The sequence below is a fragment of the Rhincodon typus genome, chromosome 46 (assembly GCF_021869965.1).
Source record: "Rhincodon typus isolate 14 chromosome 46, sRhiTyp1.1, whole genome shotgun sequence".
Taxonomy (NCBI): Eukaryota; Metazoa; Chordata; class Chondrichthyes; order Orectolobiformes; family Rhincodontidae; genus Rhincodon; species Rhincodon typus.
In genome coordinates this window covers 9,817,293-9,830,603 of record NC_063377.1, presented here as the reverse complement: position 1 = coordinate 9,830,603, position 13,311 = coordinate 9,817,293, and the positions used below count along the sequence as shown (strand labels likewise).

The 13,311-nt window shown below is 45.0% G+C and overlaps 1 protein-coding gene across 1 annotated transcript in view; it reads left to right on the top strand.

The window, feature by feature from the left end:
* Positions 1 to 471: 471 nt before the first annotated feature.
* The window catches only part of LOC109924971 (dual specificity protein kinase CLK2-like), a 15,136-nt gene continuing 2,296 nt past the window's right edge, over positions 472 to 13,311 (top strand). Inside the window, exons 1-11 of the mRNA XM_020524946.2 lie at positions 472 to 604; positions 2,828 to 2,991; positions 5,960 to 6,200; positions 8,171 to 8,264; positions 8,644 to 8,710; positions 9,883 to 9,999; positions 11,227 to 11,393; positions 11,621 to 11,715; positions 11,829 to 11,958; positions 12,495 to 12,577; positions 13,074 to 13,153. Of these exons, the coding sequence (XP_020380535.1) occupies positions 2,828 to 2,991; positions 5,960 to 6,200; positions 8,171 to 8,264; positions 8,644 to 8,710; positions 9,883 to 9,999; positions 11,227 to 11,393; positions 11,621 to 11,715; positions 11,829 to 11,958; positions 12,495 to 12,577; positions 13,074 to 13,153 (1,238 nt within the window). The 5' untranslated portion in view covers positions 472 to 604. The remainder of the gene's footprint in view (positions 605 to 2,827; positions 2,992 to 5,959; positions 6,201 to 8,170; positions 8,265 to 8,643; positions 8,711 to 9,882; positions 10,000 to 11,226; positions 11,394 to 11,620; positions 11,716 to 11,828; positions 11,959 to 12,494; positions 12,578 to 13,073; positions 13,154 to 13,311) is intronic.

The window sequence follows — 13,311 nt, the reverse complement described above, 5'->3', positions numbered from 1 at the left end:
AGGATATGATCTTGGATGTTTAATTATGACTGTTTCTTTTATTTCATCGTCTTTTTCTTTTTAATCCTGACGATTGTCTATTAAGCTGGCGTCGAAGAATGGCGGCTTTGTGCACTTTTCACTGTGCTCCTGTACTCCTGACAATAAAACTTTTAAAAGGTGGCAGTTTAATTCCAAACTTTCACTGAATTCAAATTTCACCGTCTCCGGCGATGGGATTCAAACATATATTCTGCAATTGCCACAACCTGCAATCCGTTTCCGAGCGGAGGAGGCTGACTGACTGATTGGGAGAAAACCGAGGGCTAGCACGGTGGGCGCGGGCTGAAGGGCGGGCGCGGGAAACTGCTGCGCTGGCGCATTTCGGGGGGAGTCATCGCGTAACACGCAAAGCGCGGGGTTAGGGGCCGTGACGCGATCACGCAGGGAAAGGGGGCGGTGTCGACGCGATGACCTCACAAAGAAGGAGGCGTGGTCACGCTGCCGTTGCGGAGTTTTTTTTAATTTCAACGTCGGAGACGGAGAGAGAGTGAAGTCCGTGGACAGAAACTCGGCAAACACGGATTTCCTGTGGGATAAGCACACGGGGCTGGCTGCGAAGACGGTAAGGGAGGCTTCCCCCTGTGTTTACAATCCCCGGGTGTTGCTCCCTGTGTCCGGCTGGTTTGTCGGCTCAGGGGGGCCTTAGGCCTGTGGCCGCCGCCAGGCAACAAGATGGCGGCTGCGCTTCCCAAATGGCGGCGGGAGCAGCTCCGACCGGAGTCTCGCCTCTACCATCTTCCCTCACCCACAAACGCGTTTGGACATATGCGGGATTACTCCACCAAAATAATATTGATTTTATTTATTTTTCTAAAAAAAGTAATGAACGAAGGTCGCAGGGAAACGGTATGGGCGGCGGTAGTTTTAGGCGGCGCGCATGCGCGGGGCGCGGTGCCTACTGGGACCTGTAGTCCACAGATTTCTTGGAGCGAGGATCCCCGGATGTGGAAGGAGGTTGAAATTTTGGATTTAGACTAGAGCTGCAAGAGCAGGTCCTTCGGCCCAGCATATCTGTGCTGACCAGTCTTACCTGTATGCACATGGTCCATATACCCTCTATTCCCTGTCTGTTCCATTTATCTGTCTAAATGCCTGTTAAACGTGGCTTTCGTATCTGCTTTTACGACCTCCCCGGCAGCACATTCCAAACACCTACCACCCCCTGAATTAACAAAAAAAATTTTCCCCCTCTCAGCTTAAACCTATGCTTGTCATTTCCACCCTGGGAAAGAGACTCCAATTATCCACATTATCCATGCACATTGTCATTTTATACACTTCTATCAGGTTGCCCCCTCAGTTCCAAGTTTCTCCAACCTGTCCTTATCGCTAATATGTTCCAATCCAGGCAACATCCTGGTAAATCTCTTCTGCACCCTCTCTAAATTCTCCACGTCTTATAGTTTGGCAACCGGAACTGCACACAGTACTCCAAATGTGGTCTTACTAAAGTTTGATATTTTAGTTGCATCATGATGCGTCAACTTTTATACTCAGTGCCCTGACCAATGAAAGTGAGCATGCCATTCATCATCTTTACCACCTTAGCAACTTGTATTGCCTCTTTCAGAGAGCTATGGACTTGGACTGCTGTGTGTCAATGCTGCTCAGGGTCCTGCTATTAACTATATGCTTTTCTCCTGGGTTTTAAAAAAAACCTACCAAAACACATTGCCTCGCACTTCTGGATTAAACAGCTGTTGTTTCTCTGGCAAGTTTCCAACTGATTCGTATTGTGCTGAATCCTTTGATAACTATCTTCACTATCTATATTGTGATTTTTGCATAAACCTCCAGTTAGAATGTGCCCCGCCACAACTACTCTGTCTTCTATGTCTAAGCCAGTTTTGAATCCAGTTTTCTAACTGACCATGGTTCCCATGCAACTTAGTCTTCTGGACCAGCCTATTATGAGGGACCTTGTCGAATGCTTTAGTAAAGTCCAGGTAGACAATGTCCACTGCCCTACCCTCATTTTCATCACTTCCTCAGAAAACTCGATCAAGTTTTTAAGACAAGATCTCCCTACCATTGATGTAAGATATGTTACATGTTCCTCTCATGTCCCAAGGTCTGTGACCTTCTCTCTTATCTCTACTTTTTTTAAAGACACAAAATTCTTTTGAACTACTTCCAGCACCAGTTTATCCTTCTCTTAAATAAAGGGACCAAATACAGGATTGCCTCTCTGCAATCCCACCGCCCTGTATAGTTGTACCAAGACTTACCTTCTTTTCAAAATTCCATTTGTCTTTGTAATTACTTGGTGCACCTCCCTGCTAACTTTTTATGGTTCTTGCACACTTACAGGACAGAAGAGGGAGGCTGCTTGCAATGCTTCTCAATCCCTGTGTAGTCTCTCTGCTCCAGTGCAAACTAGGGGCCAGGACGGAGCAGTCAAAGCTTTTCTGACACCCTCTGTGCTTAAATCACAGGCTGGGGGAGTGATTGCGGACTGTCAGCACAGGGATTGCTGAAGAGAGTCAGAGAGCCACTCACTTCCCTCCGGGTTGCGATGGGGCAGCTGCTGCTGCCATCACTCACTTCCCAACTGTGTATGGTCACTCTGGTGTTGCATTATCTGGGGCTTCATCACTGCTATCACCCACCTCCCCAGAAATGGAGGCGGTCACCTGTTCTGTGTTTGTTGCTGTGGGTCTGCTTCTTAAAGATAGCAGCCAGAGGGGGCTATTCAGCCCCTCTAGTCTTTACCAAAAAGCCATGGCTGATCTGCACCTCGGCTCCATTCATCCAGCACAAGATGACCGCGTGTTTTCTGTTGCAGATGCCTCGTTTGAGGCGGTACCGTTCGTCAGACCGGGAGAGCCGGGACAGTTTCCACGAACGTTACAGGAGAAGCAGGCGTGGGAGACGGAGATCCCGATCGCGATCCAGAAGCAGCGATCGAGATCGACAGCATAGGAATGAAAGTTACATCAGGTCCAGGAGGTTTGTAAGATTTCTTCCTGTTGGCCTGGGAACAGAAAATCTGTTTGACAAACTTGTGACTTGTCCTCTGTCTGCCTGTTTTTTCTAGCAGGACAATGAGATACAGATGCCTCCCTGCCAGTTCTAGCACGGGCAGTATAGCTGTGTAGGTCACAAGCAATCTGGTTAGAGCTGTGGAATAATTACACTTCAGTGTAATCTTATACCATGCTGCTGTGAGGAATAGGAGTGTAGATCTATGTTTGTTTATGCAATCTGGTCACTCTACTGTTTGAACTAGAGAAATGGCTTCAGCTTTGTAGCTTGGTCAAACATGTAAACTAACAGCAGGAGGAGGCCACTTAGCCCATTGAGCCTGCTCCTTTCCATTAGATCTGATTAACCCACATTCCTATCTATCCCTGTCAACCTTTCTTCCCCCTTGCTTATCAAACAGCTATCTACTCTGCTTTAAAAATATGCTAAGACTCTACCTCCACTGCCCTGAGAGTGCCAAAGATTCTCGACGCCCTCCATAAGGAAAAAAAAGTTCTGTCCATGGTTTTAAGTGACAGTCTCTTATTTTTTAAACGCTGAGCCCCAGTTCTAAGATTTCCTACAAAGAGAAAACATACTGTCCACATCCACCCTATCAACTCCCTTGAGGATCTTGTGTGTTTCAATCAAGTTGCCTGTAAATGCCAGTAGATACAAGCTGAGCCTGTCCAGCAGGACAGCCCACTCCAGGTATCAGTTTAGTAAGCCCCTCTGAACTGCCTCCAATCTATTTCCATCCTTCCTTAAAGAAGACCAGTGCTGTACACAATACACAATGGTCTCATCTTTGCCCTGAGGCACTATCTCTCTCCTTTTGTGTTCAGTTCCACGTTCAATAAATGTTAAAATTAGTAATATCAATTGTTATACCTGCGTACTAACCTTTTATGATTCATGCCGTAGGATACCCAGGTACCTCTGCTGTCCCTCACATTTGTGATAATGTGCTGTTTTTCATTTTGGCAGAGAAAAATAAACAATTTCACATTTCCCTCACTATACTGCATACACCAGATCTTTGCCTATGCACTTAACTTACCTTTATCCCTTTTGCAGCTTTGTCTTAGTCACAACTGACTTTCCTTTTTGTCTTTGTATCATTGATTAATTAGGCAACCATACTTTCAGTTCCTTCATCTAAATCATTTGTCTAATTTGTAAAACATTGAGGCAGCAGCACTGATCCGTGATACAGCACTCGTTACATCTTATCATAGAGACCCTTCAGTCCAACTAGATATCTTAAATAAATCTAGTCCCATTTGCCAGCCCATATCCCTCTAAACCCTTCCTATTCATATACCCATCCAGATGCCTTTTAAATGTTGCAATTGTACCAGCCTCCACCACTTCCTGTGGCAGTTCATTCCATTTACACATTACCCACTGAATGAAAAAGTTGACCCTTAGGTCCCTTTCAAATCTTTCTCCTCTCCCCTTAGACCTATGCCCTCTTTGTTTGGACTCCCCTACTCTGGGGAAAAGACCGAGCCTATTCACCCTAGCAGTGCCCCTCATATTTTTATAAGCTTCTATAAGGTCACTCCTCAGCCTCCGATGTTCCAAGGAAAATAGTCCCAGCATATTCAATCTCTCCCTATAGATCAAACCCTCCAACGCTGGTAATATCCTTGTAAATCTTTTCTAAACCCTTTCACGTTTCACAACATCCTTCCTATAGCAGGGAGACCAGAATTGAATGCAGTATTCCAAAAGTGGCCTAACCAATGTCCTGTACAGCTGCAACATGACCCTCCCAACTCCTATACTCAGTGCACTGATCAATAAAGGCAGGCGTACCAAACATCTCCTTCCCCGCCCTGTCTACCTGGGGCTCCTCCTTCCAACTGAAAATGACCCATTTATACCTACTCTGTTTACTGTTAGCTCGCCAGTCTTCTTTCCATGCTATAGTTAGCTTTTTTCCCAATAAATTCGAAACAAGGATGTTCAGTCGTTTAAAGAAAGATTGACAAATGGAAGTGGTTCTGTTAGACATTCATAAGGAGAGACTGACCATGAGCCTCAGCTGCTGTTGTTTTAATGCTGCTGCCAGGATGGATGGCACTTCCTTCCCATGGTTGAGTTGACATGTTGTTTTTATCTACAGGCTAATACTTCCCCTGTGGGGTAAGGTAAGCAACATCTGTAACCCAGGGCACTGATGCATCAGCAATTAAAACCTGTCAGCTCCTGAGACCGTCAGTTGAAATGTGTTTTGTTGATCTAACCATCTCAGTTAACGAGGATGATATTAAAGAAGATGGGTGTTTGTTCAGACTTTCATGAAGCTCACCACTCGGAGAGCTTGGCATATTTCCGTACGGTCCTTCACTTTATAAATAAGTGTTGCAAGGCTAAACCCAGTTTGCATTGTTAGGACCCCAAGATAAACTGACAGGAATTCAGCAATTAAAACACTCTCTGCCTCACACATTTATTTGATTCTTCTGTGGGATGTGGGTTTTACTGACAAGCATGTTGCCCCATCCCTAATTTGCCCTTGAACTGAGGGGCTTACTCAGCCATTTCAGAGGGCAGTTGACAGTCAACCATTTTGCTATGGGTCCAGAGTTGCACACAGGCCCAGACCAGATAAGGATGACAGATTTCCTTCCCTAAACCAAATGAGTTTTTAATAACAATATATGGATATTTTCATGTCCACGTTACTGAGATTCCAGACTATTAATTGATTTGAAATCCATGTTCCTGTGGCAGTAGCCTTGGATCACAGATCTAGTGACATGACCGTTACGTGATTATTTTCCTTATGTCCTGTCGCTTTTGGACAGTGTGGTACCAGCAATGCTCATTTTCACCCCTTGTAGCCCAGTTAGCTCTTCTGTGCTGTTCTGATTGTATTTAATGCCATCTCATTGTTAGTCGCTTAATCTGTTTCTCCGCTTCTTCCCACTGGTTGTGACAATAGTATTGAGCACTGTTCGTGTGACCGACGACTGTACAATGAAAGGAGGTATTGTGACGCTTACCGGGGTCATTACAGCCGAGACCAGGGAGATGGCTACCACGAGACGGACTACTGCTCTCGCAACTCGTATGACTACCGTCGCTCACAGGAACGGGACAGGAGCTACAGGAGTCGGAAGAGCAGCAGACGTAAGCACAAAAGGCGGCGCCGCAGAAGCAGGTCATATAGCCGCTCCTCCTCGGTGAGTACACCCATCTTTCTATTAGTATGTCAATAGCTTTTTCTTTTTACAGCCCACAGGATTTGGTAAGTAAAGCAATTTTTTTTATTCTGCTTTTTTTCTGGTTGTGTGGACTGTTTTAAGGTGGAACACTCGCACATCCCCACATGTTTGCTGTGGTCTTTCTGTTTGTTGTCTGTTGGATAGCTGTAATTTAGCTTGTGGCTATCCAGGCAACTCTCTTTTATACTTTCTTTGATCTTCCTTGTATAAGGAGTAGATACACTTGCAGTAGGTTGTTTTGTGGTAGTGGGCTGGCTGCTGTGGTTCTGCTTTTGAGAGCTGTCACTCAGCAGCCGTGGAAGAGGTAGGTGTGCCTGATTCTGCAGTCTGGGTGGGGAGAGAATTTGGGCAAGGATGGTGGGGTGTGGAGTTGGACCCCTAGGGTTGCTCTTGTTTATTGTGACCAGCTGCGGTGGAATAGGTAAGAGCTGGTAACTGCCTGTCTGCTCACTTTTTCTTGGGCTGTGAGCAATGTGGGAGGAGGGAATTAACATTCCTAGCAGAGTGCTGTGTGGGATTTTCACCCCCCACCCAGCCCTGATTTGGTTTCAGGGGCACCATTCCATCACCGCAGTCAGTGTCCACTTTTGATGTAAGCTGTGCTTGATGTGGGGGTAACTAACCACCTCTTCCCCTAGTCTTTCTCACATCTCCTCTTGTCTTCCCTTGTCCCTCCATGTTGTAGAGCTGTAGACAAGGTCAAACCCCCTACCGCTGAGCTGGCTAGGTAGGTGTGCGGGCTCAGTGATCGCCTACCTTTACAGGCTGAACAGCCTGAAATTATTTTTGTATTCCCTGCCCTACTTCTGTCAATGCTGTTATACTCCCACCACCTGCCCTAACCTTTTCATTGTTTCAGACATTAGCATAACTTGAGCCTTTTAAGTAAAGGTGTTGAGAGGAGCTACAAAGCTGGCCATGTTTTAAATGTGGTAGAACTGGTCATAAAAAGGAGAGCATTTAACAATGTGTTGAGTGTTCCTGTCTCTGTCTCTGTCTCTGTGTGTGTGTGTGTGTGTGTGTGTGTGTTGGTATGTATGGGATTGCTTGTGTTAAGATAGGAGTTGAGATTAGTCTTAAGAATGGAAAGTAATGCATTGAAGAGTACACATGTCTATAATGCAGAGTGAGGGCTTTTTTTTTTAGGGAAAGGGTTGCAGTGATATTACATTGTAAAATGCTGTAGCTGCAGCAGCAATCAAATTGACACCAAGCTGACCGACTGTAACCTGTTTTTGCTAAAATGAGAGTTTGCTCTGTCTCTGTTTGCTCTGTCACACGCTCGGCACATCACTTATCAGTGTGAACACTGCAGCCTAACTGGTGTCTGCAGCTGCTTGTTTGGTGGGTTTCTGGTTGCTGTGCTTTAACCCATAACCCAATATGCTGTTTGTTTCTCCTGTGCAATTCCACTTGCTGACCAGGGAAGCAGGAGAGGTCATTGCTGAATATTTGCACCTTTTGCTTTTTAAAAAAAATAGTATCACTGCAACTCAATTGGGAAGCTTTTAATGGAATCTATTAAATCAGTTTTAATCATTAATTTATTGGGAGCAGTGGTTAGAAATTTACGTTGTAAATTAAATCTTGCTTACTGTACTGGATGGGGTGGGAAGGTGTAGGTGGGGTTTTGAAATGTTTATTTTTTCATTTTCTGAGTTAGTACTGTGTATCTTGACATGTTCCCTTGCAATATCCCTATCGTTATATATCCTATGTGGGCGTATGAATTGCCTGGAATCTTGACAATCTGGCAATCGACCACTCCATCGCTGCCCCCCTTCTTCTCTACAATGCGAAAACCCCAAACCATCCAATGTGGCTGCTGGTTTGAAAATGTGTCTCTCCAATTGGCTTGGATGATGGTTTGATGCGCGCCTGTGTGTGTTGCTGTCACCGCCCTGGCATCGGGGATTCTGCGTACACAGCGGAGTCATCAGAGCAGCAGAAGGGCCAAGAGTGTGGAAGATGACAACGAGGGCCATCTGATCTATCGCAACGGCGACTGGCTACAAGAACGATGTACAAGCTTAAATCGTAACTTCCTTTAGCTCTATAGTTAAGATCCCAAAAAAAAAGTTGCAGACCTCTCATTGCTGTTTTTTGTTTTCTAATTCCCTTCCTTCTCCTCCTGCTTTTTGTTTTTATTTGTTTATATTTGTTATAATTTATCCTAAATGCAGGAAAATAATATTGTGCAGAAACCTTGTTTTCTCAGCAGACGGTGTTATATGCTTTCTGCTTCAGACATGTGCCTTACTTGTACTGACAAGTGAAAAAAAAACTGTATAATGAGATGAGGCTTTGTAATTTACTTCAAACTGATTGTCTTCTTAAATGTTGTATTCATTCAGTCCAATTATAGAGGCTCATTTCATTTCCTTTCTTCTTCCCTCAATAGATGAAATTGTTAACACTTTAGGTGAAGGAACCTTTGGCAAAGTCGTACAGTGTATTGACCACCGCAGGTAGGCTGACTACACCAGACGCTCTGTCTTTCTCTCCCGACTGTTACTTGGTTGAGTGAATCGTGTAAAACATTAACCAGTGTACAAGCCATTTAATCCGGTATTCAGTTGCTGATTGGCATAGACCTGTTGGTCTTGTCACAATGGTCAAGTGGGGGCTGCGGTCACACACCTGAAGATATCCCACCTCCTTAATCGGCTCTTTCTCTTCTCATATTCCCTCATGGGCCATGGCTGTGCCAGTATTTATTGCGCATCCCTAGTTGCCAAAGAAAAGGTGGTGGTAAGCTGCACTAAACCCCTGCAGTCCATGTGGTGGAGGTAGACCACAATACCCTTGGGGAGGGAATTGCAGGAGTTGGACCCAGTTACACTGAAGGAACGGTGATATATTTCCAAGTCAGGATGGTCAGTGGCTTGAAAGGGAACTTGCAGGGGGTGATGTTCCCATGTATCTGCTGCCCTTGTCCTTCTAGATGGAAGCGGTCTTGGGTTTGGAAGGTGCTGTCTGAGGATCTTTGGTGAATTTCTGCAGTGCGTCTTATAGATAATAGTAGCAGTGTGTACTAAGCGTTGATGTTGGAGGGAGTGGATACTTGTGAATATGGTGCCAATCAAGCGTGCTGCTTTGTCCTGGCTGGTTGTTGATTTCTTGAGTGTTGTCGGGGCTGCAACTATCCAGGCAAGTGGGGAGTATTCCATCACACTCCTGACTTGTGCGTTGTCGATGGTGGGACAGGCTTTGGTGGCGGAGGTAGCGGGCGTGTGGTGGGAGTCAGGAGGTGAGGTACTCACTGCAGGATTCCCAGCCTCGAATCTGCTGTTTCTGCCACTGTATTTATATGGCAAGTGTACAGTTTTTGGGGGGACTCTTACTCCCTAGCTGCCTATTTGAGCCTGTGTGTATTGGCCATAGACTGAATTGAGCTTGGGTTGTGGTGGCCCTTGAAGAGGAGCTAAATGCTGGTTCATTTAAGTGTCAGCGAGTACATACAGATTACTGCGCGGTAACAAGCCATTCAACCCATCTCGTCCATGCTGCTGTTTATGTCGAGCGCCATTCTATGGACTTTGTCTCCCGTGGCAGTGGGTGTAGAAAACTGTGTTTGTTGAACTGCTGGTTGATGTTGAAATGTAACTTGAGAGGTGATGGCTCCATTATCTCTTCACAGGGGTGGTTCACGGGTGGCTCTTAAAATAATTAAGAATGTGGAAAAATACAGAGAAGCTGCCCGTCTAGAGATTAATGTACTGGAGAAAATTAATGAGAAGGATCCAGATAATAAGTTGTAAGTAACTTCCCTTCCAAAAACTGTATATTTTGTCCTGTCTTTGCAAATCCTAGATCCTTTAGTGGTGTCCCAGCCAACCTGCTCAGCGGGGAGTCCAGCTCATTTCAAGTATATCTTCAAGATATTTGTAGCAAGTCCCAGTTTCAATAATGGCAGGTCATTACTGAGGGGGGAGATGGTGGACCTGGAAGCACCGGGCCAAGCAGGACCCTCAGGGCAGTTAGAGAGTCAATCATACAGCACAGAAACAGACCCTTCGGTCCAACCAGCCCATGCTGAACATAATCCCAAACCAAACTAGTCCCACCTGCCGGTTCCTGACCCATATCGTTCCAAACCTTTCCTGTTTGTGTACTTACCCAAATGTCTTTTAAATGTTGTAACTGTACCCATATCCACCACTTCCTCAGGAAGGTCATTCCACACGCAAGCGACCCTCTGTGTAAAACAGATTTACCTCATTAAATCTGTCTCCACTCACCTTAAAAATGTCCCCATGTCTTTAAATCCCCCATCCTAGGAAAAAGACACCTACCAATAACTCTATCAATGCCTATCATTATAAACTTCTATCAGGTCACCTCTCAACTTGCTATGCTCCAATGAAAGAAGTCCCAGCCTATCCAGCCTTTCTTTATAATTCAAATCTTCCATACCCAGCAACATCCTGGTAAATCTTTTCTGAACCCTCTCCTGCTCGATTATGTCCTTTCTATAACTGGGCGACTAGAACTGGACGCAGTATTCCAGAAGAGGCCTCACCAATGTCCTGTATAACCTCAACATAACATCCCAACTCCTATACTCAAAGGACAGAGCAATGAAGGCAAGTGCTCCAAACGCCTTTTTTTAACCACCCTGTCTATATGTGATGCAAACTTCAAAGAATTATGTACCTGCACCCCTAGGTCCCCCCGTTCTACAACAGTATCCAAAGCCCAAATTAATTGTATATGCCCTACCCTTGTTTGTTGTATCAAAATGCAGTACCTCACTTTTATCCGGATTAAACTCCGTCTGCCATTTTTCAGTCCATTGACCCACTTAATCAAAGTCCTTTTTGTAATCTTAGAAAAACTTCTTCACTTATGGAGATATGCAGTAGCCATTGAGATAAAATCCTTAAGCTTCAGAAGACTGGCAAGTTGCGCATTGAATGGGGAGTTGATATTGCGGCAGTGCATTGTGTAAATGAAGTGTATTCTTTCTGCCTCCCCTTTCCAGTCAATGTGTACAGATGTTTGATTGGTTCGACTACCATGGACATATATGTATCTCTTTTGAATTACTCGGACAGAGCACGTTTGATTTCTTGAAAGATAATAATTACACGCCGTATCCTATTTACCAAGTGAGACACATGGCTTTGCAGACTTGCCATGCAGTTAACTGTGAGTATCATTATGGTTAACTGGTGCCTGTATCTTGTGTGCAAATAACAGAAATGTCCCTGGTTTAACTGTTACAGCAGATATGGTAGCCTATATCCTGCAATGAAAGGGGGGGGTTTTTAATTTCACCTGTAGCTAGTTTGGTGGGTTGTTTGTTTGATTACCAGTTGTCAGGCAGTGGTTTCTGTTGTTGCATAACCTTTCCCCATTTTTATCTCTTTTCATAGTTTTACATGACAACAAGCTCACTCACACTGACCTAAAGCCAGAGAACATTCTTTTTGTAAATTCCGACTATGAAGTTGTGTGTAATGTGGAAAAGGTATGTGTGAACAATGGGACGTCGGAGTCATTGCCTCTTCTGTACCGGTTGCATTATCTTCCAAGTGGTTAAACAAAGTGATGAGCTTTTATTTCCATTTTCCCACTTGACAGAAACGTGAAGAGCGAGTGGTTAAAAACACAGCGACCAGGGTTGTAGACTTTGGCAGTGCCACATTTGACCATGAACACCACAGCACAATAGTTTCCACAAGACACTATAGAGCACCGGAAGTTATTTTGGGTAAGTATGAACAGGTTTTAATCCAGGACTTTGCAAACTTCTTATTTTTTCCCTCACCGTGGCCCCATTTTAGTGTTCGAAAGTTGCTGAGACCTTAGAGCTCTGGCAGTAGCAGACAGCAGAGTGGTTAAATCCATAGTGCTCAACAGCACCCACCTTATGTTTTTAAGGATGTGGTTTAGGCCTGCAGGTTCAGACAGTTGGGCCACAGCCCACTTATTAAAACTGCAAGTTTTAAAGGGGTCTCGTCTCTGACACCGTCACAGCTGCATTGGAGCCTGCAACCCCAAAATCCTGACTGCTGAGGGTTCTGACCCAACATTCAGAAGTCCTGCTTTAAACCCATTCGGGTGTATCAAAATGAACTTTATACAAAAACTGCAAAGACTGGGAGCAAATCACTTGGATCACGGAATTGGCTAAAGGGGAAGCAAAGTGGTGTAGAAGCTATGGTGAGCAACAGGACCCAGTTATAAGGACATATTTCTGACCAGCATCAATCACTTTACATCTAACAAATGTTGCTCTTTTTCCAGAGCTTGGGTGGTCCCAGCCATGTGACGTGTGGAGCATAGGCTGTATCATTTTTGAATATTACCTTGGCTTTACACTTTTCCAAGTAAGTTTGTGCTGAATTTGACTGGTCTACTCAGAATGTGATTTCTCCACAGGTCTACTGTGGAATAATGGTTCTTGATTCTGTGCCAAAGATACAAGGTTAGGGTGTATGGGTATAAAAACTAATCCTGCTGTTTTGTGTTGCTGGAAACATCACCAGAATGAGAGACCGGTTCTCTGTCCTATAATATAATCTTGCAGCCTGGTGCAATGCTGAGACCCAGGCAGAGGTCAGCTAACTCAAACATTCTGCCTAAGAAAGTCACTGATGGGCAGCAAGGCATGAGGGGTGGGACAAATATCAGCAATCCCTGCTGGGGGTGCAATGTTAGTGAATATCGGGTGAGGGTCGGATTAGAATTGCTTCCCTCTCAATCGCTCCACTTTTGGCCAGCATTTAGCTGCCTGCATAGTCACGGAGGATTGCCTGACTTCAGTCATGGTTTCTCAGAGATCCCAGTATTGCAGAGAGGTCTAAGATTTATGTCTCTTTGCAGACACATGACAATCGAGAGCATTTGGCCATGATGGAGAGAATCCTTGGACCAATCCCAGCACGTATGATCAGGAAGACCAGGTGGGAGCCACATGTCAGCTACTGTCCAGTGGACAATAGAGTTCTGTGATTAACTGGGGAAGTGAACTGTACACACTCTGTCATGTGGTGTGTGTGTCAGTGGTGGGCAAGGGCTGGCGGGGTGCTGTGTGTGTGTGTGTGTGTGTGTGTGTGTGGCT